Genomic DNA, 25,265 nt, shown 5'->3' with positions numbered 1-25,265 from the left:
AGCGGAATATAAATATTCATAGCAAGTGATATCTCATAATCCCCAGCCACAATGGCTTGAGAACCCCTAGTGTGGTAGACAAAGCGCTGGACTAGGAGTGAGAAGACCTGGGTTCAAATCCCAATAAAGCCCAGTGGATGATATTCAGGGTCTTCCAGGGTTGGCATGAGGCTAAAATGGGATAATTTTATATAAGCCACTTTGAGGTCCTTAGTGGAAAGGCATGATAAAAGTGTGATGCATAAATATGAAGCAATAATCCAATGGATTGTACTGAGCCAAGATGTTTGCTCCCATGAAGACTGCCCCGGCCACCCAAACGCATCCTTAAGCAGACAATGCCTTCCCCCCTTTCCATTGATATGACATAAGAGGTTGCTTACAGTGAGATCATTGGTCGATCTAGCTCAGTATTCTCTGTACTGAGTGGCACCAGCTCCCCATGGTTTCAGGTAGGAGTATTTCCTAGTCCTACTTGGAAGTACTGAGGATTGAATCTGGGACCTTCTGCATACAAGGCAGATGCTCTGCCACTGAGCTATGACCCATCCCCCTTTGAGCAGCTTCCCCCCCCCCCCCCGCCCCGTTGAAGCTATACAAACGAAATTCTTTAGATCCATATTCCAGGTGCCTTGCTGTGTTTCAAACTCCATTCTCAGATGGGAGGCAGGAGTCACCACTTTGGAATCTGGCTACTGGCAGTGCATTATCCTTTTTCTGGTTAAAACTCTATTTCTCTCAAGTGGCTTTGGCCTCATTAACTCTGATCGATGGGTTCAATTCAAAATGCAAGCTGATGGTTAAAACTAAATTGCAACATTATGGGCTCCTGCAGGAAGAACTTATTAGGCTTGGACATTTCCATGCCCCGAGGGCCATTACACAGCGCATTCTCGATATTGAATTACAAGGCCAAGCAGCTAGAATACCGAGAGGCTTGTACATGGCTAATCAGCTTTTTATCTGAAACCTGCTGACTACTTAAGTAACATATAAATCCCAAAATGTAGGTGTGCTCTAACTCTCGCCCGACTTAATGCTCTCCCCACAGCTGTTTTAGAGGGGAAGTTTAAGGGGATTCCATACTCTTTGCGATTATGCCCCTACGGCTCAGGCGCTATTGGATCCATCACCCATGTAATCTTATTTCGTGACTTTTACAAGGATATCCGTTCAAATTTTATCTTACCAATTTTGAAGAATATTCCTGGCCATACTGATTACTTTTATCTTGATTTCTTGCTGTCCAGTTTTAATGCTATGATTTCTAATTCGGTGGCCAAGTTCTGCTATGTTGTTTGCAAATCTCGATACATATTCGTATGATGTAATTTTATCTGATCAATGACCGAAATAAAGTGATTCTGATTCTGACCCATCCCCATGTGGCTGATCCCATTCAAGACAATGAATCTGAATTTTGATTGTTAACATTTTTAAACAAAGCAATGAAAAAATCCAATGAGAACGAGGCACGAACGACAAAAATAAAAAAAAAATTAACAAGGAGGATAGCAAGGGGATGTCAGCTGTAAACTTCCAAGTTTCTGCTCTTCCTGATTGGGGGGGGGGGAGACTAAAAAAAAAAACACAATTAAAAAGGCAAGGGGGAGAAATGGATGAATTCCTAATTTCCAGTGTCTGTCCCATTAAATAGGAGCACAAGGCCAAAAAAAAAAGTATCTGTATACATAATTACAATACTGAAACATATATATAATATATGTGTTATAGAGAAAGAGGTTATGTACAGAGATGAGGATGGGCTAATGGAGTTTTTTTGCTAGGTCATTGGTAGGACAGTGGACTCTAGGAGAAGCCGCCATTTTGGAAAGGTGAATTCTGGGAAGCAAAATTTTGAAACAGGTTCATGATTTCAAACTATTCACAACTGCAGAGAACATGACCTAAAAGGAGGAAACAATGCTGTGGAACGTAAAAGCAAGAGTTGCAAGATTCGTGTCCTGACTCGGTTCTAGTTCAATCTGACCAAGACAAGAGTTCAGTTTCCCAGTTGCCAGCATCCACATGACCGCTCTTCTCACAGACTTCCTCAAGTTATGATCCACAGTCCCCACTAATCTGCTGATAATTAACATCCACTAACACCCCAGGCCTTTCTAGACTAGACAGAATGAGAAGCCAGGAATCTGACTGGCTGGATTTTTCAGGGCCATCAGAGGCCTAGTAAGCAAATACCAGCATGTGGTAACATAAAAGGAGAGTGAGAGAGAGGGAGAGTGAGTGAGTGTATGTATACATGCTGCCCCAGTGTGGTCGCACAGCATACCACAGAGAACGGCATTCCAGTTATTTTAGAGGGGCCTGTTCACTTTTCACTGAGGGAGGGGGAGAAATAAAGCACACACCATTTGGGCATGTCTACACTCCAAACTAAAACCATTTTTAAACCTCTTTGAACTGCCCCAGCTCCCCCTTCAGAATGGTCTGTGCTGCAGGGCTCTCACCTTAGAAAGCATTCTCAGAACTACAGTTCCCAGGAATCCTTTGGCTGAAGGCATGCCCATTCAACTAATTTCCATCTGGCCTGGATTTGTAATGAAGATGTCTCCTTTGCAACCAGAAACCAGGAAGGATGGGGGTTGGATGTATTCTAACAATATTAAGGACAAATCTTTCCAGATGGCGAGGGCTTATTATAGTACACGGAAACTGTTGGCTGGGGGGGGGGGCGGCATTGCAAAGATTTCCCCCGTGGTGGCAGAAGCATGCAACGAACACAACTGCCTCTTATCTGCCAGCAGGAAGTGGCCAACCAAGGTTTCCCCACCTTATGCTTCAGGAATGTTTTTTGCCAGAAGGCCATGCTCAAGGGCAAGGAATGAGATTCTTTCCCTCCTCAATGAACAGCAGAACACAAAGTATGGCTTCCTCTCACTTCTCTTCTCCACTCAGGAATGGCTGTCCAGATTCCTATGTACCAATTCCTTTTCCTGACCACTGCTAAGAAACCCCTGCATGGGAGTTGTTTTAGGAGCAGCTGAATGACCACGTCTGCAGGGAGCAGGGTTGCCAACGCAACACTTCCCCAGCCCTGCTTCTTACAGCTGCATGACAGGCAGAAATACAACAGGCGAGGTCCGCCACTTTGGTGCACATCTGTGCTGGGGAAATGCCAGCCTTGTTAAATTTTCTGCCTGTTGCGTGGCTCTCAGAGTACAGAGCCTCTGTCAAGGAACACGGCAGCAACCCTAACTTGTAGGTAACCATGCATGGGAGGGTACGGGTGGAAAGAGAGGAGGAAGAGGGTGGCGGCTAGGGGGAACCTCTCATATGAGCCTCCTGGGAGCCTGTCAATTTGGGGTGGAGCAGGGGAATACCTAGCAGTGCTCCGAGGGCCGCACTGACCCCCAGTGGAAGGAGAGTTTGTTAACGTATTGGAGGAAGGGTTAGGGGAGACCATACTTTGCTCTTATGACTGGCCTTTTTGGAAGGAAGTGGTGTATGCAGCCTGGCATGGTTAATAGTTTCGAAGGAGAGAGGATTCTATATACAATGCTGGAGAGGGGTGTGTGGGAGTTATCATTAATAACACAACAACCTCCTTGGTTAAGACTCCAAGCTGGGAGGTGCGGGCAGGGACATGTGCACAGCCGCACTTGGGTGGGATGTGCAGCCCCCTTCTGTAGCCACGCAGAATGCAGCAGCTATCTTGGTTTGGTCCTGTTCATCAAGGAAGAAGGGGGTCAAATCCACCTCAAATCAGGCGCACAAAGGGAAGTGGAAACATGGACACAACTTAAAGACACCCCCCACCCACCCACCCCATTCCACGGCGGCTCTAACTTGGGTGGTTCAGTGCATAGCAACAACGACTCCCCTGGGCACACCTCCTCCTGTCCTCTGGGTCCCATGACCATGACAGACGTTCCAGGTGGTGGCCACCACCTTGGTCCTTGGCTGAAGGGAGGGTGTCATCGGGGCTTGTGCTGCCCCCCCAGCCCTACTCAAAAGTACGTGTCCTGCAGCACGGACGCCCCTGGGACTTCCCCATCTTTCCCCTCCTCGGCGGGCGGCAGAGGGGGCGCTTTGGGCTCCTTTTTCCTCAGCGAGAGCTTCCTCTCTTTCTTCAGCTTGGCTTCCTCTTTGGCTCGCTCCTTCTGCTGCTTCTTCTCCTTCTCTTTCTCCTGCTTCTCCTGCTCCTTCTCCCGCCTCTCCCGCTCCTTCTGCAGCTTCCTCTCCTGCTCTCGCGCCTGCTTCTGCCTCTCCTTCTCCAGCCTCTCTTGCTTCTCCCGCTCCTTCTCTTTCCGCTTCTCCTCTTTGCTGCTGCTGCTTCCGGTTTTCTTGGGGCCTCCCAAAGGCACGTTGTTCCCCGTTGGGGAGGGCAGAGCTGGGTGCAGCCCTTCGGAGACCACCATCTGGCTCTGGGCCACAGGAGGGGCTGGGGCGGGGGCGGCGGACACGGCCAAGGTGCCCACGGAGTGTGCCGGAGAGAAGGAGGGGCCGCCTGCGGTACTGTGAGAGACCCTTTGCTTCAGGCCGGTGAGGCTCAAGAGGCTGGCGCTGGCCGTCAGGGGCGGGTTCATCCGGTGGCACTCCTCGTAGATGGCTCGCGAGCCGTGCAGCCGGCGGGAGGGCTTGTACTGGAGCTCGCCCTTGGTCTCCCGCCACTTCTTCAGCTGGGTGGTGTTCTCCCGCTCGATGAGAGCTTCCGTCACGGGGATATTGATCACCTGAGCAAGGTGGGAGAAAGGACAAGAGTCACCCTCCTTTCCCCAGGCACCCCCTCCCCCAGCGCACACCTAGCGCCACCTCCTGTAGCAACACCCCACATGCCTACTGGGGAGCCTGCCCATTCAAAAGCAGGACAGTCTCTCTCGTCTGAGCAAGGCAGCAGGTCCGGTGATGAATAAACCGCCTCCTCTGGCGCTCCTTGGCCTGCCCACCTTTTCTTTCAAAGCAAAACTTTGAAAGAAAGAGAAAAGACTGGCCAAAGGAAGCTACTTAACTCTTTGTACTCTGGTCATATTTTTAGTGCAAACTCATCTACCCCCAAGCAGCTTAAAAAAAAAAAAATCTAGATTAGGGAGGGAAAACTACAGAGATCCAGTCCTTTCCCCACACGCCAGTGCAGAAACAGCTTGGGGAGTGATTTTGCACCAAAATACAGAAGAATTAGGAAAGGATTACACACCATCTCTCTCTCTCTCTCTCCCCCTCCCCCTCCCTCCCTCCCTGTTCTCCCTTCATTCTGACTCACAGACTGCTCAGACTGATTGGGTTCATTTATTTTAAATAAAGAATGAAAACAAACTCCGTGCCATGTGTGGTTTGGGCTTGAGATGGAGAGCTCTTCACAAAGCAACCCTCCCCACACCATTTGGGGGAACTGGGTCAGAGCACGAGAGCAGTCCTGCTGGAACAAAGGGCCAGCCTGCCCGCCCAGGGTAGTTTCCCACAGTGGCCAACCAGTAAGGAAGTCCGCAAGCTGGGCAACAGCCTTCCTCCCCCGCTTACCCTCCAGAACTGGCCTTCAGTGGCATGGCATCCCCACCAACATGGAGCTTTCATTCAGTGATCATGACTAATAGGCATCAACAAACCATGAATGTCTCTCATTCCCCTTTCAAAGCCATCCAAGCCAGTGTCCATCACCACATCTTGTGGCAGCGAGTTCCACAAATTGTGAGTCATGTGAAGAATACCTTCTTTGGTCTGTCCTGCATGCAAGGCAGTCAGCTTCACTATTTTTCAAGCAGGGGCCACTTTGGCAAAACACACACACACACACACACACACACACACACACACACACACACACACCCTTCAATGTGAGAGCCATTTCCCACTGTGCTGGGCACCACACAGTACTTCACTTTTCTCAGTGCTGGGAAGGCCGTTTGAGAGAGCCAGAGCCCAATCTTAAGAGCTCTAGGGAGAACGCCCTGAGAAGGGCTACACTTCCTGGCACTCTGTGAACACCTTCCAAGGGCTCAAAAGGGTTCCTTTCCCCTCAAAGAGCTCCCAGCCGCTGGGCAAAGTGCAGCACTGCATGGTAAAAACGGCTGCCTCCACATGGTGCTGTGGGGACTATGCAGATAATTCCGCTTTGGCCAAAGCTTCACAGGGAGCTGAATTTAGGATTGACGAGGGCTGCCACTGGCCCCAGGGCCTTACTACCTAGAACACTGCTGTACATCGAGGGCCTTTGTGATTGTGATCCAAGCTTTTTAGATCTCATTTCCAAGAAAGGATCAAAGGCCAACCTTCCAGAGTTTTAGAAAACAGCATGAAGCACTTTCATTCACCCACCCCGAGCATCTTTTGTGTGTATATTATTCAGTAAGGTTTTTTAAATCACACACCTTCCCACTCAATGATTTGGCTTTAGCATTTTGAGTGTATTTCAATAATTGTGATTATTGAACATGGATGTGCTTGCTCTTCTTCTGTAAGCTGCCAGAATTCTCTCTTCATCAAGTCTAATGAATCAAACCAAGGTGGCATGCATTCATTCTACACGAGTTCCATTTACTGTGCAAACACAGAATCAAATCTATAGTAAGAAATCTGAAATTCACAGCTCTTCTTCAGATTTAAGCCCCACGTTTCTAGTTCTTTTGGCTGCTGATACAAGTTTAGAAACACATATGCAAAATCTGAAGGGTTTTTGCAGAGACCAGGCAACCATCTGCCATCAAAGATTTTGGCCAAGATGCAAATCATCAGAATTGCTACAATAAAGGCACAGCACACCAAAGTTTAAATCTGCTGTTTCTTAGAATCATCTGCATTATCTGGACACCGTTAGCATTGTCCTATCTGGTTTTCTGCAGTACGGATATCATGTCATCCACTTATCCTCAGCAGAGAATCCACGCTTCCCGCCTCCAGCTTCAACGTCCGCCATTCTCTGCTCAGCACAGCATCTCACCTCATGGACCAGGAAATCCTCTTGCATGGCCTGAACAGGGAGGTTTCGTAGCTTCTCCATGGTCTCGTACATTCCCTGGCATGAACGCAGCTTGTCTATTGAGCCCAGCGTATTTCGCAACAGCACCAGGCCCACCCGGAAGATAATCTTCACCCCTGCAAGCAGAAGGAGAGGAGGGCGAATCAGAGGGCCAAGGAGGAGAAAAACTGGATACATGGCATGAGGCCAGGAATTGCTCTACATGGGACAAAGGGGGAGATGGGGAATCCACAAATGGGGGGCTGTGGCCCAGGGGATTTGGCAGGAGGAACAGATAAAGCTGACAACATGCAGCTCTGAGTCTGAGCACAACAAAAAATATTTATATATCACTTTTCAACAAAAGTTTCCAAAGCAGTTTACACAGAGAAATAATAAATAAATAAGATGGCTCCCTGTCCCCAAAGGGCTTACAATCTAAAAAGAAACATAAGATAGACATCAGCAACAAACACTGGAGGGATACAGTGCTGGGTCAGGTACTCTCCCCCTGCTAAATAAAGAGAATCACCACATTAAAAAGGTGCCTCTTTGCCCAGCTAGCAGGGCCCACGGAGAGCCCCATTGGGCCAAAAGGAAGGCAGATCCAGTTTCGCATCCTGCTTATCACAAGGGCAAACCAGAGGCCTCTGGGAAGCTCATAAGCAGGGTATGAAGAGAACAGCCCTCCTTTAGGATTTGTCCCCCAGCAATTGGTACTCAGTGGCAATCTGCCTCTGCACATGGGAGGTACCATTCAACCCTTGTGGCCAACAGCCATGGATAGACACGTCCTCCATGAACTTGTCCAATCCTCCCCTGAAGCCATCAAAGCTGGTGGGCACCCCTACATCCTAGGACAGGAAATTCTAAATGTCCATTGCGTATCATGTGAAGAAGGACTTTGTCTGTCCTGAATCTACCAACCATCAATTTGACTGGTTGACCCCGAGTTCTAGAATTATGAGAGAGGAAAAAGTCATTCTTGCTCTCCACACTATGAAGAACTTTATCAGGAACCTCTAACTATTCCCCCCCCCTCCAAGAACAGAAAGTTATTCTCTGCACCAGACGTTTCCAATTTTGTAGTCCAACAATATCTGGGGACCCAACCTTGGGAATCTGTGGTCTATACCACTTTAGGATAATTGTGTTAGCATGGATTTGGAATCATAGAAGCCCTGGCTCTTTTGCTGCTATTGAACAAAGTTCTAGCCTGCATTATTGCAACAAACTCGGCAATCATGTGAGCAACGGCTCAGGAGATTTCCTCCTGTGCAGTGATGGAAGGGCAGTTCAGAAAGGGAGCAGGAGGCGGGGGATCTGATTTCTAGCAGAAAGATCAGGGCTACTGCAGTTCTTTTGTATCTGGAAAGGCCATTGCCCCTTGACTGGATCAGTGGAAAGGGAAGGAGCAGACACTAAGGAACTGCAGGTGCAAACAGAAACAGAAGGACGAGCCTCACCTTCGCAGAAGAACATGTCCCAAACGCGCAGTACAGAGCACCAAGGCAAGGTCCGGGAGAAGATGCACATGAACCACTCCGTCATATACAAGATGGGATCAATCTTGTATCGCTTCAGGTGGCGGTAGGCAATGGGAGATGCCCGCCGTAGAAGGGCAAAGAAGATCTCACCATCCAACTGGATTGCCTCCTACACAAAACAGCAGACACACCTGGATGGAGAGGGAACTTCAGGGACTCTGGGACAGCACCCCATTCTCCCTCCGACCAGTGTTCCCTCTAACAGGGATTCCCAGATGTTGTAGACTACAACACCCAGAATCCCCAAGCAAAAGACATTGCAGTTGGGGATTCTGGGAGTTTTATTCAACAACATCTGGGAATCCCTGTTAGAGGGAACACTGCCCCCCACTAATGCTTCCACCTTCTTCCCTTGATTACAGAGGAGTCATAGATTAAAAAGTCAGTCCAGAGACAGAGAGCAGGCATGTTAAGCCTGGCTCTAAACCTGGTAAGTGGCAGAGAAAGATGTGAGCAGAGAGGCAAAAACTGCCCAGGACTGAAATGGTCCCACAGAACACAGTTAGAAGCTGCATGGACCTAACAGAGTTGTCTTTTTATGGACAAAGTCCCTGTGACTTTAACAGCGGCATAAAAGGCAGAAAACCAAAGATGAAACTTCCCAGCATGAAAAAGGTGTCATCTGTGAATCTCTGCCTGCTCTGTAGAGGTTTCTGCTCTGCAGAAATGAAAGTGTGGCAAGAGCAGGCATAAGCATTACTCTCCAAAAAAGACAACACAATCATTGTTGAATATTTCCAAACTATGAGCCTCCCCTCCCTTTCCCAGGAGGTCCTACGAAAGGACTCCTTCCTCTCCAGAAAGCACTATTCCAGAGGATTCTGAGATCTCCTCCTATAAGTTCACTTAGTGCAGTCAATCGTGTGAAGAAGAAGTGGAGGAACACCTGTCTATAAGGGATTTCTGATCAGCATAAGAAAGCACAGCCGTGTGAACAATCCCTAGAGAAATACTGAGCGACGCTTGCTTTTGCTCATGGGAATGCAGCCCAGCACTCACCAGCCCAGCACTGTAATAGCCAGGGAGGTATTTCTCACAGATCTGCACCAGGCACCAAAACGCTTGCTGCAGAAAGAGAGAGGAATTATCAGTACATACTATCTTGGCAGCCACACCCACAACACATACATTCTTCTCCCAAGAATCCTGGTTTGCTTCCTTCTGTCTCAGGGCCACAGTCTCTTCTGTTCTGACCACTACACTTCCTTGAGATGATTGTGCAGGTGTATCCAAGTGTTAATGTCTGGGGGGGTGAGGTGGGGGAAAGTGGGATGTGAACACACACAGCACCACCCATAAATTGTTGTGGGCCTCATTACTGACACCGCCCCAAACTTCCGTTTCTGGGCAGTTTACAGCAAAATAACAGAAATCAAAACAGAAATTAAATCCTTTAAAAACGCTTAAAACCACAAATCTAGTTAAAAAGCCTGGGTGAACTAATGTGTCTTTCAAGACTTTTAAAAAGTTGTCAGAGATGGGGAGGCTCTTATTTCAGCAGGGAGCACATTCCAGTGTCTCGGGGCGGCAACAGAGAAGACCTGTCGCTGTAACTGCAGACGAACCTCCCCAGATGATCTCAATGGGAGACGATGGGGCTCATAGTGAAGAAGAGGTTCTCTTAAATACCCAGGGCCTAAGCTGTTCAGGGCTTTATTGGTTATAACCAGCACCTTGTATTTTGCCCAGAAACTTATTGGTAGCCAGTGTAGCTCTTTCAATACAGGGGTAATATGGTCTCTCTGAGTTGACCCAGAGACCAACCTGGCTGTCACATTCTGTACCAACTGCAGTTTCCAGACTATGTATAAAGGCAGCCCCACATAGAGCGCATTGCAGTAGTCAAATCTTGAGGTTACCAGTATATGTACTACTGTTCTAAGGTAGTTTATCTCAAGAAATTGATGCAGCTGGCTTATCAGCCAAAGCTGACAGAAAGAACCTCTGCCTTGAGACATTAGGGAGAGGTTTGAGTTCAGAAGCACTCCCGGATTGCATACCTGTTCCTTCTGGGGAAGTGTGACCCCATCCAGAACCAGCAGATCAAAATTGTCTTCTGACCCTGCACAACAAGTACCTCTGTCTTACTTGGATTCAGTCTCAGTTTGTTATCCCTCATCCAGCCCATCACTGCCTCCAGGAAGGCATTTAGGGAGGTTATGCCTTCTCCTGATGATGTGGACATTGAGAAATAGATTTGGGTGTCATCAGTATACTGATAACACCCTGCACCAAATCTCTTGATGAGCTCTCCCAGTGATTTCAAGTAGATATTTAAAAGCACTGGAGAAAATATGGAGCCCTGGGATACGCCATATAAGAGTTCACGTTTTGAAGAACAAGAGTCTCCAAGTGACACCATCTGGAATCTGCCCAAGAGACAGGAGCAGAACTACTGCAAAGCAGTGCCTCCCACCCCCAACCCTCCAGAAGAATACTATGGTTTATACTATTAAAGGTCACCAAGAGATCCAAAAGTACCAACACACTCCCTATGTCAATTCCCCGTTGGAGATCATCCATCAAGCCGACCAAGGCAGTCTCCACCCCATAGCCTGCCCTAAAACCAGTTTGAAATGGGTCTAGATAATCAGTTTCCTCCAAGACTGTGTGGATCAGGGAGGCCACCACCCTCTCATTTACCTTGCCCAGGCATGGAAGGTTGGAGACAGGACTATAATTGCTTAATCCAATGCAGGCTTCTTCAGAAGAGTTCTAATAATTGCCTCCTTAAGATAGGAAGGCATCCTGCCCTCCTCAGAGAAGTGTTTATAATATCTACCAGACCCTGCCAGATAGTATAAGCCATGTCGGACAAGGGTCAAGAGAACAGGTGGTAGGCCACACTACCCCAAGCAGCTTAACCACATCATCAAGAGTCACAGACTGAAACTGATCCAGCATAACCACAAAAGAGGAGTTGCTGTACACCTCTGCATTAGACTGTGTAATAATTGTAGGTTCTAAGTCGGCCCAAATATGAGACATTTTATCCACAAAAAACTAATTAAAAAGTCACAACGGGTAATTGATGGTTCCAAATTATGATTCAAGGGAGAAGGGGCGTGTACTAGCCCTCTCTCAAGCCTAAACAACTCCACTGAGTGTGAGCTTGCAGATGGGCAGAAACTAATCGCTTCTTTGCCACATGTAATGCCCAAGCATAGGTCTTCAAATGCACTCTATGTTGTAATTTGTCAGATTTGAGGAGAATCTTTCTCCACTTGAACTCCAGTCATCTACCCTGCTGCTTCAGCTCCTAGAGTTCTTCCATATACCAAGAGGCCAATTTTGAAGTGGGTCAGAGAGAATGCTTAGGAGCGATCATGTCTACTGCCCTGGTGAGTTTGCCATTCTAGTTCTCCACCAAGGCAACAGAATCACTGGCAGAGCCAACACTAAATCCCTCCAAGGCTTCTCGGAATCCTATTGGATCCAATAACCTCCTTGCGTGGACCGTCCTAATAGGCCCCCTCACCCCTACGGAGGTGGGATGTGACTGTGAGTCCAACCTTAACTAGAGGGTAGTCCATCCATGACAATGGGGAAATCACAGGAGTCCCCATGCACAGAACACCACCATGATCAGAGAAAAAGACCAGATCAAGCCTGTGACCAGCAACATGCATCGGTCCAGAGACCACCTGGGATAGGCCCATTGTTGTCATGGCCTCTATGAACTCCTGAGCCTCCCCAAAGTTGGTCCCGAAATTGGTCCTGAAGTGAACACTGAAGTCCCCCACCACCATAAGCCTGGAGGACTCCAAGGCCAAGCCCGAGATCAAGTCGGTCAGCTCAGCTAGAGACTCTGTTGGGCAGCAGGATGATCGGTACACCAACAGAAATCCAAGTCTCTCTCTGGTCCCTAAACTCAAGTACACACATTTGATATGGTCAGAAACTTTGACAGGGATCCTGGTAAGGGAGATTTTATTTATTTTTTAAAAGGACCACATTCACCCCACCTCCCCACCAACGTCCCCTCCCCTGCTCCTCAACAGAGTACCCTGGAAGGAGAAGCTGGGACCAAACTGGGCCACCAGCCTCCCCCAACCAAGTCTCTGTGATACATACCATGTCTGTCCTTTCATCCAGAATCAGATTATGGATTATTTCAGTTTTATTCTGGACCGACCTGGCATTGCAAGGGAGCAAGGTGAGGCTCTATGGGTGGTTGGCACTGCTCCTCGAAGTCAAAGAGCTGGCAGGACAGCCAGAAGGGGAAATAGCTAGTAGATTTCTGATTTCCTCCCCCTGTAACGGCCTGCTGACTTGCCAATGTAACTTCTTCAATTCCCCACCACCACGGGAATAGACGCCTCACCCAACTCCCCATCTCCAGACAAACATAGACACATGGTAGACTAACTTCACCTGTCTCAACAATAGAAGCTTTCTCAACAACCATGAGATAACATACTCTGCCCAAGCCCTCAGTCCCACACCAAAGGCCTGGCCCCAAAGGCCGGCCCCTTTTGGCAGCTGCCTACAGGCCGGCTGTCTGCAGGCCAGCTGTGCCTCCAGTGCACCCTCCTTCCTTATCAGCCCCAGAAAGCCAGAGTCTGTCTCTCCTCTCACGAGAGACCCTGAGACAGGGCTGATGTCAATGATGCCCACAGGTATAGATGATCAGGCAACTGGGAAAGGAAGACCACAATGCTAATGAAGGCAGCAGAGCAAAAGCTGAGCAGAGCCAATCTTCTTGCTCTCCAGGCTGGGCAAGCGGGGTGGGAGGCTGCAATAAATCTCCCAGTTCAGGGAGATTTTAGCTTGGTTAAAATACAGTGGTCAACCCTGTGCCTGCCTAACATCACATGGAAACATGGCAGCTGGTGCTCCGGTGCCAGCTACTGGGAGAAGTAGAGAAAGGTGCTGGGACTCCTCCACCACCACCCTGGTCCAATACTAGCTCAATATTGTCTACACTGATGGGCAGCAGCTTCTCCAAGGTTTCAGGCAAAAGTCTCTCCAAGCCCTCCCTGGAGATGCCATGGGTTGAACCTGGGACCTTCTGTATGCAAAGCTGATGCTCTACCAATGAGCTATGGCCCCCTCCCCAGTGCCCCCACCCACCCACACACAGTGGGTCCCTTCCAGCCCCAACAAGCCAGGACCCCGGCTCCTTTCAGCACTCCTCCACTAGGCCTGACACCTTTTCAAGGAAGCCCATGCTCTCCGCTCTTTCCTGCCTTACCCTGCAAGGGGATAAAGCGGCTCCTCACCTCTGCAGGCATATGCATTAGCAAAACCGCCGCAACAGGGGCCTGGGCTTGGCAGTAGCCCTCTTCTGGCCGGTAGATGGTGTAGGCTTTCAGGATGCGGTAGAGGTCCTGCTGCCTGCAGCAGAAAGGAGGATGAAGGCTGAGAACTCAGAACCTGGGATGGCGTAGGGTGGGAGGGACATCGGACCCAAGTCGGAACCACCACTGGAAGATGCAAGCAACTAGTGCCCAGGGGGCACCCTTTTCAACCCAAGACCCCCTGAGCAAAGCAGAGTCACAGACCTTGCTTTAGGACTGATAAGATGAATAGATCCAACGAGACTCGCAAATCATAGACCATAACACTACAGGGGTCACTGAAAGAGACACGGGGTGGGGTGGGGTCTTACACTGGGGCAGCCCTTTCATGAGGGGAGGCAAGCACAAGAGGCAGCAGGCCGTTGGGGGTTCTAGGAGGGTGGCAGCAAGATGCCCCCCCCGCTGCACTGCTGCCAACAGAGCAGCTCTTCGGGACCAAGCTGACCCCTGCACGCTTCGAAAGGAGCACGAGGAGAGGAGAGGAGGCTGCTGGCAACCTCCCCACCCCACTGTGCCGCTTTCAAAGCTTGCAAGGGTGGGTCCTGAAAGGGGGCTGGCCACTAGCAGGGCTGCGGGGCAAGGCAGCATTTGGCACCTCGCCTCAGGTGCTGCAATGCTCTGGGCCACCCCTAGGCTTAGTAGGGCCCCATACTACTGGGGGTCCAGTTATCTCAAACCAAGGAAGAAGCGATGTTGGGAAATGAGGTGTAGGAGGCAGAGCAGTGAGGTGCCAAGTGTAGGGGCTCAGCAGGCAGGGATGAAGCAAGACCTGCAGCAGGCAGGTGGGTTTACCTAGTAAACCTTCTGTTGGGGTGGGAGGGAGTGATCTAGCACAGGGATTCTCAACATTGGGTGCCCAGATGTTATTGGACTTCAACTCCCATAATCCCCAGCCCCAGTGGCCTTTGGTTGGGGATTATGGGAGTTGAAGTCCAATAACATCTGGGGACACAACACTGAGAATCCCTGATCTAGCATATATAGTGCAGGCCTGGTCAAACTTGGCCCTCCAGCTGTTGTTGAACTACAACTCCCATCATCCCCAGCCCCAATAAATTGTACCCAAGGATGATGAGAGTTGTAGTTCAGCAACAGCTGGAGAGCCAAGGTTGCCCACTCTGATATAGTGGGCGCCATTTCAGAAAAGCCTGCATCACACTGGAGCAGCATTAGACATGGTGGACCTCCCAACCCTAGATTAGGAGGCTTTTGCCCCATGGTTCTGCCCCGCTCTTCCATCCTCTCACCCATGGCCTCCCCGAGCCGCAAACATCTCGTGGAATGGGAACTGCCTGTGTAGATCCTTCTCAATCACATCGAGCCACTTCGGATCTCCAGACTGACGCTCCAGTTCCTAGCAACAAGGCAGGTAAAAAGGAGAAGGCTGAGAACGCAAGAAGGAGCCCGGCTGGGTCAGCCTGAAGGTCCTTCTGGGCCAGCATTTGGCTGGGTTTCCATTTTCCTCTCCCCACAGCACAGGAGGCCAGAAAGGCAGTCAGAAATACCTCAAACTTCCCCAGGTTTTGATCTAGGAGCTCCTTGCTGTTTGAGAGAAGTTGCCATGCTTTGGCACGAAGGGAAGAGGGGATCCCCTTCCGACAACGCAATTTCACCTGCAACAACATGAGGAACCGATAAATAAATAAGCCAGCAAACCAAGCAAAATATTAGTCAGAATCTTTCTATACAGCAGGGAGGAATTCAGTACTCCAAGTCTGATCTCTGCCCACCTTTTGGAATCGGCGCGACAGCCATTTGTCCCAGTGGGAAAACATGTCCAGCCACTTGAGTTCCCGCTGTCTGGCCACATCTACAGGGATGCTGCTCTCACTGAAGAAAGAAGAGAGGCATTTTAGAAAGTCTGGACAAATTATGCAGATCTGCTTCTTTTGCATAACATTTGTTGCTCCTGCTATTTATGGGAGGGACAAAGGTCTCCAAATCTGGTCTGAAAGCATGTGAAGCAGCTGCCTTGTTGAAGCTAACCAGGTCTGGGTCTGGTCAGGGTATGGAAGGCAGACAGAGTGGGAAGCCCCATGTACTCCACTTGCAGTTGCCGCATGGGGGGCAAAGGCAGACATGTATGTAACACGTACGTCAAATACGTAAATAAAGTGATGCACTGAAGCTCTCGGGCTTCCTCCAGCATCTCAGGTTTCACAGGGACACAGCTACAAGTCCTTTCCTGAGAAAGGCCAAGCAGGGAGCCATACAGAATGCTGAGGGGCAAGGCCCTGGGATTAAACTGTGCCACATGGACCCCAAACTCTTCCTGCTAGAAACCTCTTCCCCACACATCCCTGGTTTGTATTTCCCAAGAGGACCCACCACCCTTCCACTCAAGAGAGGCAAGGCAGCCCATTGACCCAGGGGTTCTCAAATGTGGGTCCCCAGACACTGCTGGACTACAACACCCATTACCCATTTTGGCTGGGATGGTGGAAGTTGCAGTCCAACAACATCTGAGGACCCAAGATTGAGAATCTCTATACTAAGCAGATTTCGAATACCCTCTGAGAGAGCATGTATTCAGCCATCCCCAACTCAACGCATACCATAACATAAGAACAGGCCTGCGGGATCAAGCCCAAGGCCTATCTAGTCCAGCATCTTGTTTCTGAGAAGCTCACACCCTCTCTCCTGCTGTTGCTCCCCTGCAACTGACATTTAGAGGCATTTTGCCTCTTAGGCTGGAGGTGGCCTATAGCCCTCAGACTAGTAGCCATTGATAGACTTGTCCTCCATGAATTTATCTAAGCCTTTCTTAAAGCCATCCAGGCTGGTGGCTGTCAACACATCTTGTGGCAGAGAATTCCATAGGTTAATTATGCATTGTGTGATGAAGTATTTCCTTTTGCCGATCCTATTTTTCTTAGCAATCAGTTTCATGGGATGGCCCCTGGTTCTAATTCTCTCTGTCTCTCCACATCATGCATCATTTTATAGACCTCTATCATGTCTCCCCGCAGCCATCTTTTTTCTAAACTAAATAGCCCCAGGTGTTGTAGCCTTGCCTCATAAGAAAGGTACTCCAGGCCCCTGATCATCTTGGTTGCCCTCTTCTGCACCTTTTCCAGTTCTACAATGTCCTCCTTAAGTTATGGTGACCAGAACTGTACACAGTACTCCAAATGTAGCTGCACCATATATTTGTATAAAGACATTATATTAGCAGTTTTATTTTCATTCTCCTTCCTAATGATTCCAAACATGGATTTTGCTTTTTCCACGGCTGCCAGACGTTGTGTCCACACGTTCAATGAGCTGTCCATCACGACCCCAAGATCTCTCTCCTAGTCAGTCACCAACAGCTCAGACTCTATCAGTGTATATGTGAAGCTGGGGTCATTTTTGCCCTAATATGCATAACTTTACCCTTGCCAACATTGAACCACATTTGCCATTTTGTTGCCCACTCCCCCAGTTTGCAGAGATCCTTCCGGAGCTCCTTGCAATCTGTTCTGGATTTCAGTACCCTCAATAGTCTGGTGTCATCTAGGGATCTGCACAGAACAGGATGGGGGTGGCTTGAGGGGGTGGGGGGGTCTCGCTTTAAGGGCAGGGGAGGGTGCACTTACCCCCCCGCTCCCCCCCCACTGGTGCTCGGTTTTGGTAAAAGCCTCCGGGGCAGCAGTCTACCTCCCTGCTACCCCTTCCTCTTCTTTGGCCAGAAGTGGCTGGAAGTATTGGGCATGTATGTGCACACTGCGTGTGCGCTCATTGCAATTGTGCACACGTCTGACCAAGCGCTGGCAGGGAGGAAGTGGGAGAAGGGGGTAAGTGCACACTCCCCCGCCCTTAAAACAAGACACACACACTCGCCCTTAAAACAACACACACACACACACACACACACACACACACACACACACACACTCCAACCTCGAACCCACCCAGTGTTCAAATCTGTTCAGAGGCCCATAAAAGGGCCTCTAAACAGGTTCGTGCACATCCCTAGTGTCATCTGCAAGTTTGGCCACCTCAATGCTCACCCCAACTTCTAGATCATTTATGAATACATTTAAAAGCACTGGTCCCAGTACAGATCCCTGGGGGACGCCACTTCTTACTTCCCTCCACTGTGAAAAACGGTCCATTGATTCCTACCCTCTGTTTCCTGTCCTTCAACCAGTTACCAATCCACACATGAACCTGCCCCCTTATCCCATGACTGCTATGTTTTCTCAAGAGTCTTTGATGAGAGGAACTTTGTTGAAAGCTTTGGAATCATTAGATGGGCAAGCTGGAGTGCTTGCCCATTTTGGCCCAGAGGCTTCTGGCATTGGCATATAAGCAACCAATAAGCTATGTTTTCATGCTAATGAAAATATAGATATAGTGGACATAATAGAAACATGGTTATGAAGAATCTGTAGTATTCTTCAAGCTGAGCATTTCCCCACTAACTTTATTCAGGCCCTCCTCCACCCCTCCTCACCACTGAGTTCTATTCGCTTTGCCCACCTGCTTGTTTGTTAACTGCCCTCTGAGTCCACAAACATTCCACTCCACTGAGTCACAGGGGGGCAGTTTGGGGAGTGGTTTCACCCTCTTAAGAGTTTTGTCCCTTTCAGATGTTTGTGAAACTGATATATCTTAGTGTTCCTGCCGCTACCTCCCTCTCACCTGCAGGTGCTCCAGCTATGTGTCCATAAGGATCATAACACATCCAGCTCTTTCAGAAATAGATAGAAGATTCAGCTAAGGAGAAGGCAAGCTGCTCTAATTTCCCTTAATATCTACTTGCTATCTGTAAATACGTGTACACACACACACACACACACACACACACACAGAGAGAGAGAGAGAGTTAAGCACCAGTGCTACACACTGAAGTTAAAAATCCTGGATTCAGCCTTGGCCAGTCTTTCTGTCTGTGCCTTGCAGCCTGCAAAGGGATTGTGGGGAAAGAGAATATTGAGAGGGACTGGTGCGATATCCTTCCATGTAGCCTGTTGCTCTCGAGATAATGTCCCTGAGAAGTCTCTGCGTCAGAAAGTCTTGTGGCTTCTCACTACTCATCCCTGCTTCTGCGCTCACTGACTGCAAACATGATCCTACATGCACACGAACTGCGAGCTTCAAAGGCATCCAGCTTCCATAAGACATCAAAGGATGTTGGACGACTAGGCTAAGCTGAATGACATTAGGAGCTCCTTCAGCTAACTGTAACTCAAGATTAGCAGGCTCGTGAGGAGAGAATGGCAGGGGAAGTCAAGCTAGTCCTCGCATGAGAGAAAGTTGTGAGATGTCCAACTTCACTTGCTCCCCTTTTGCCCTTCTCGCCTCTATCAGTTTCAGTCAACAGGCACCGAGGAAGGTGATCACACACAGAAGGATCTGGGCAGGGCTCCCTCAAACAGAACCCAGCAAGAAACAGGAAGGGCGGCTTGCCAAACAGGAAGTGGTGGGGCTTTTTTTAATTGAAAAAAGCCAGGGAGGGAAGCAAGAGCCAGGGAAGAAAGAGATTGCCATAGTGAGTGAGGGAGGCCTCGTGGCTTCCTCCTCTAGACATGGGAAAAGCCCAAAGCTAGTGTTCTTGTGGGGCTCTGCTTCTCTGTCAAGCAACCCAGGAGCCTCAAACATCACTAGATCTCACCGACTGAATTGGTCTCTGTCCACTTCCCAACAACAGTGAGGTATAGTGGCTGGAACCCTAGGTTTGACTATTCTTTCCCAGTCAAGTCTGCATCTTGCTCTTCCTCCAAGGAACTGCGTGGGGCTTATTTTATCTTCACAACCACCTTGTGAGTGACTTGCCCAAGGCCTCCCAAGGGAGTTTTGTGGCCAAGTGGCAATCAGAACTTCGGTTTCCCACATCCGTGCCCAACACTCTAGTCACTAGCCCACAGGAGAAAATGATCCCAAGTCCAACTGCAGCGCTTTCTGGAAGCAGGAGCCTGGAACCTGGATTGTCTCACCACCTGCCAGGGGACAGAAGAGGCTGCCTGCAGAATATCCCTAGCTATACTGTACCACTGTTTACTTGCAAGCTGCTTTGGGAGCCAGTCTTCATTGATAAGTAGGCTATCAATATGATCAACTAAAAAAGCTCTACCTAGCCCCAAACCTCACTGGGTAACCTCCAGGAGGAAAAAACACAACACACTACTCCATAGCCTGGGAAATAAAACAGACACTTTAAATCATGCTGAGCCACTGGGATGATGCTGGGAAGAAAGCTAAATGCATTTCCACTGGGATAATGCTGGGAAGAAAGCCCAAATCCTGGGTCTAATCTGCCCCCAAATAACTCAGCAAGCCTGATTCCTCTATCCAAGTCTGTCTCAAGTGAACCAACTTTAACACAAATGCAAAGAATGATGGAAGTTTGGTCCAGTTCTTCTACTCAGTTGGCTACTAGACCCACAGCTCTGCCCTTACTGGTTGCTGTAGTCTTTGCCAGTCACCCGTCCCAAATATCTGGCTTTCCTTGGTGGTTCCAGCTCTGTAAGCAGCTGAAAGATGACAGAAGGTCGTACAGATGGATGAGCAGGGACAACAGCTAATCTACATCCGGAAAAGGACCTTAAACAATTGGTTCTAGCCCCTGGCAAAACAAGCATTGCCCCCACCCAGCCAGCTCACACAAGGCCCCCTAATCCCCAACACAAACATGCTCCATTCCTATCCAGCATTCTGCAGACAGGCAAACTCACAGTCAGCAGACTGTGCACTTGTTGTCCCACTAGGAACCAAAAGCACATTCCATGATTGCAATACAGTTATACAAATCAGGAGTGTCTTTTTAAAACTGATTTTTCATTTTTAATTTTTATTCAACTGGGGGGGGGGCGGCTGGAGCGGGCAGAATCAGGATGATCTGTGTCACATCCTTCTATTCTTAGAAATGGCTTCAGAAATGGGACCAATTCCTGGAGGGTATGTCTATCAGCTACTAGTCCCAACACCTGACAATACAGTTCAGAAGCAGAATCTCTCTGGTTACCAGACATCAGGTGATGGTTCTCATCACTTTGCCCTTGAAATTGCCTGGATTCCCTGACTGGCCAAGTCAGAGTGCAGATTACCTGGACCCCTACTTGATTCAGCAAGGCAATTCTCACGCTCTTAAATATTGTGTCACATGCTGAGAACACTTGGCTAAAGACGTTTCACTCATGGACCATGAGTACACTTTTCTTAATGAAAGCTCAGATTCCTGGGATTCAGAATCTGTCAAATCCTATGTTAGCAGCCAAATGCATATCACAACAGCAGCTTGTGCCTAAGGGGATCAGTGCAATAGAGGAAAGCTATTGCTCCCCCTCCCCGCCTTTTTCAGCCAACAGACCAGTCTTATTATTCCTAGCACGGCTCACATTTATTATCCTGCCCTTCCTCCAAGGAACTCAGGGTGACATACATGGGAAGCCCCCTTTTATCCTCACAACAACCCCATGAGGTAGGCTATGCTGAGAAATAGTGACTGGTCCAAGATCACCCAGTGAACTTCATGACTGAATGGGGACCCCACGGTTCTAGGATATCCATATGGTTTAGAAGACTTGCTTAGCCTTCCACCTGTTCAGCAAAACCATGCATTATTACCAGTGTTTCCTGTAACAGGGATTCCCAAATGCTGTTGACTACAACTCCCATAATTCCCAGCCAAAGGCAACTGCAGCTGGGGATGAAAGGATTTGTAGTCAACGACTTCTGGGAATCCCTGTTACAGGGAATACTAGTTATCCCCCTCGGGAGCCAAACAAGCCATAATGCTGGGCTTCACTGCATAATTGAAGGCTGCAGACCACTACCTTGCCAGACATTTAAGTCACCACAAGGTTTCTGAATCCACCTGGTGTCTGCTGGCTTTAAAGGGCCTGGACAAGCAGCTTCTGTCACAGTGGTAGAGAAGGGACAAGGAAGGGGCACATTCCTACTGGCAGAGCTAGAAAGCTTCTGCAGATATGTTTTTGCCCCCATCCCCTATTGCACAATGTCTTGCAGCTGAGGATGCATGGAGGGAGGGAGGTGGGAGAGGGTGCTGTCCAAAACAAGCAAACAGAAAGCCAAGCTAGATGTGTGAATGTCCACTGGAGGCCAGGAGTCCACTCCCAACACATTTCTCCCAATAGCCAAAGGTGTGCATTATTTACTGAGAGCCCGAAGGCCATGAAGAGCAGCCAGGCTGGGCAAGAAGAATGGTCCATCCAACCCTGCATCACATCTTCATGGGAGACTAGGAAGTGACAGGATAGTGATGAAGTATTCCCTAACCATGGTTGGGAGATTTAAGCTACAATAAAAAATTTACTTACTAGGGGTAAGCTTGAATATGGTGGGACTAGCTTCCAAGTAAACACACACTGGACTGCACTGCTGGGAATCTTTAACATTGGGTTGCTTTTCTTGACTATACAGCAAACGACACGGAAGAGAAACAAAGTCTCAAGATGCTTGAAAATATATTTCAAATATATTTCCAACAAATTTCAGCCAAAAAAGCCTTCTTCAGGACAACTTCAGTTTTTGTATGCCCTTGTAGAGTCTTGTTTGTAACCTGCAAATCAGTTGTGTTTTTTATCCTAGTTCCAGTAAATAAATAAAGCTATTGCATCAACCAACTCCTCTGTGTCGATTATGACCTAGAGGCAAAGTGTTATAGAAAAATTGTAACTGCCCCTGAAGGCAGCCTTTTGGCGGAATGTGGCAGGCTTCCAACAATATATATTTTCTAGCACAGAGACAGGCAACCTTGGCCCTCCAGCTACCGCTAAACTACAACTCCCATCATTCCCAGCCACAATTTATTATGGCAGATATAGTTCAGCAACAGCTGGCAAACCAAAGTTGCCTGTCCCTGTGCTAGCATCTTGTTGTCTCTCTTTGGTGGCATTTTCATGGATGCTGACTGGGGGATTTCATCTCTTTTTATACAACAAATGCAGCCACAGATGCAAAAATCCTGTGCGGGTTTGCTTAATCTTTAGCAATCCCCACATCTTGAGAACAGGGAGTTCCTTTGTCTCACTCTCCCCCCTCCCACCCAAGACATGGAGTTAATGGGGATGCTACTGGAACAAGTTGGCGAAGTACAGCTACAGAGCAGATACACTATTCTGCATAGTAAAAAGTCACAGATGTGACAGTCCGAATCCACACCACTGTAATGTTATAGCCCTCTCCCCCAGGTATTTGAGACAAAGACTGCTATGCAAGGAATATAGAAGCTCAGTCACAATGAGTAATACAACAAAGGAACCAGCACCCTTCCAGTGAAGTCACACACTCAAGACAGCTCTCATTTCAGGCCAATGAGGGCAGCATACAAGCTGAAGAGGAAAAACACAGTTATGGGAGAATTTAAAGGAAAAAAAGGAAGGGGCGGGGAGAGGACAATTGAGATCCCAGTCATATCTGGATAGAGAAATGAGTCATTTCACAAAATAGGAAGATCTTGCTAAAATATTACAGATGAAGTTACCTTAACTCAGAGCATTGATCCACTTGCCCAGTACAATATTGTTTACTAGCAGCGGTTCCCCAAAGGTCTCAGGCAGGGAAAGGCCTTTCCTAGACCTGCTGCTGAGATTCCTTTTCTAAGCCAGACATGCCAAAGATTGAACCTGGGAGTTTCTGCATACAAAAGTGTGTGCTCGCCATTGAGCTTTAGCCCAGTTAGGATGGAGGAAAAGCCAAGCCATTTGGGGTTGTCCCCAAAAATGTCAAACAGCAGCTGTGCCCACCTAATTCACACGACAGTTTTCACAGTACCAGGAGGTCTCACAGATCCTTTTGTACCTCCCAAGTGAAGGGGGAAATACACTTTGCACATCTTTAGACGAAGCCAAGCACAGAATTAGGGCCAGAGAAAACAGGAATTTTGCCTAGGGGGCAGATGATCCCATAACCCCCAGACCTCAATGCCCTATCAGAGGCGGGGATCCCTATCAAATTCCCAGAAAGTCATAGATCAGAGCCAACATTGCCCAAGCTAGATTGATGCTTTTCAAGAAAAAGGATGGACAAGCATCTCTAGATGATGCCAGGAGTGGCTATCCTATCTGGGTAGTTGTTTGGGACAAAGGTATCTATCTCCCAACTCTATGGTTCTCTACTAAGTGCATCCATCTGTCCAGGATGTGAGCTGGCACCCTCTATGGGATAAGATCATGTATGCTGCTCCTAGCACCCTAGCCTGGGTTGGAGCAGCATCTATCACTGGACATCTTGCCAAGATACTTTGTCTTAGATAAATAATATTAACTAACCCTCAATAGGGGCAAGGAAAGAAGACCATCATTTTGGTGTTCATACTTACAGTGCAACTGAAAACTGGCTGCCCCCTAGGAAACCATATTTGTCTGTTCTACGATACGCCAATCCATTGATCTCGGAATCGGAGCCCAGGGAACTAGCATCATCAAGGAATCCAGGGCCAGTGAGCGACTCCAAGGTGCCCGACATGAGACTAACAGAATCCAAGTAACTCAAGGTGTCAGGAGCCGGAGGGGCCTTGGGTGCCAAGGTGCCCAGGCTCGATTGAGAACCCATCTCCTGGAGTGGTTGCGAAGCAGGGGGCTCGTGAGGTGCCAAACCCTCTGGAGTGGTGGGTGGAGTCTTCTCTGGTGGAGTTGCAGGGCTAGGTGCCACCACTACTACTGTTGGTGATGCAGGTGTAATCGGGAGGGATTTCACCACAGTCTCTGCAGGAAAAGCCTCAGGTGATGACATCATTCCAGCATCATGAGATGACATCACTGATGTTCCATTGACTGTTGCCATAGGAGGCATGGGGTCAACTGAATTGACCCTAGGCACCGTCACCACAGAAGATAGGCCTCCCACTGGACCATCCACAGCTACGACTCCAGTATCAGATGCCATCTGCATGGGAGATGCTAAGTTTCCATTATTGTTGGCCACAAGAGACATCTCTATGGTCACCGTGGTCGATGTAGTTTCTGAAGCAATGCAAGATGCTGGTATTGTAGCATTGTCCACCACGATTTTTTCCACAGTTTCCACAGTTGCCACATTCGCCGTTGCCATGGGTGAAGTTGTCACGTTGTCTGCAGGCCCGGTGGGTGCCACAGGAGCTGGGCCTACCCCCTTAAGAGAGTGGAGCACTGAGCGGGGGGCATTATACCGAGGTGGGGGTGATGGGAGATCACCAGACCCAGCCTCCATCATAACAATACCCCCTCCCCCCCAATGGGGGGGATGCGGCCCAGTTGCTCAGCCAAAGCCTGTGCTATGGGGGGAGGGGGGAGGGGGAGGAAGCCAGCGAGCCTCACGCTCCCCCCTACCCAGGTAGAAGCAGCAGCAGCAGCAGTGAGAAAGAGAGAGAGAGAGAGACAACCACCCAGATTGCGCACGCACCTCCAGGCCATCCACTCTAAAGCTTGGCCAATGAGTGTTAAGGAGGAAAGCGAGCTTAGCCAATCACAAAGGAGAAAGAGAAAGGCTTTAGCCGGGAAGGTGGGGACCGCGGAAGATGAACCAATCAGAATGCAGTGGGAGAAGGCAATCATAGGAGACGGCGATCAAAAAGAGGAA

General features: G+C 48.8%; 1 protein-coding gene across 1 annotated transcript; it reads right to left on the bottom strand.

Moving 5' to 3' along the window:
- Positions 1-593: 593 nt before the first annotated feature.
- On the bottom strand, positions 594-25,265 carry TBC1D10B (TBC1 domain family member 10B). The gene is made up of 9 exons (XM_053263819.1): positions 24,028-25,265; positions 15,491-15,590; positions 15,266-15,373; positions 15,008-15,114; positions 13,683-13,797; positions 9,460-9,525; positions 8,380-8,569; positions 6,896-7,050; positions 594-4,694 (listed from the first exon to the last, which is right to left on the bottom strand). Exons 1-9 carry the CDS (start codon positions 24,897-24,899, stop codon positions 3,969-3,971), a joined length of 2,439 nt encoding a protein of 812 aa, XP_053119794.1. The 5' UTR covers positions 24,900-25,265; the 3' UTR covers positions 594-3,968.

The sequence above is a fragment of the Hemicordylus capensis genome, chromosome 6, assembly GCF_027244095.1.
Source record: "Hemicordylus capensis ecotype Gifberg chromosome 6, rHemCap1.1.pri, whole genome shotgun sequence".
Lineage (NCBI taxonomy): Eukaryota > Metazoa > Chordata > Lepidosauria > Squamata > Cordylidae > Hemicordylus > Hemicordylus capensis.
The sequence above is the reverse complement of the archived record's forward strand: the minus strand, read 5'-3'. Positions and strand labels throughout refer to the sequence as shown.

Coding starts and splice junctions, on each gene's coding strand:
- TBC1D10B (XM_053263819.1), bottom strand. CDS start 24,899: ATGATGGAGGCTGGGTCTGGTGATCTCCCATCACCCCCACCTCGGTAT. Junction 15,374..15,490: donor TGTCGCGCCGATTCCAAAAG/GTGGGCAGAGAT, acceptor ATGTTGTTGCAG/GTGAAATTGCGTTGTCGGAA. Junction 8,570..9,459: donor GCTATTACAGTGCTGGGCTG/GTGAGTGCTGGG, acceptor TGTTTTGTGTAG/GAGGCAATCCAGTTGGATGG.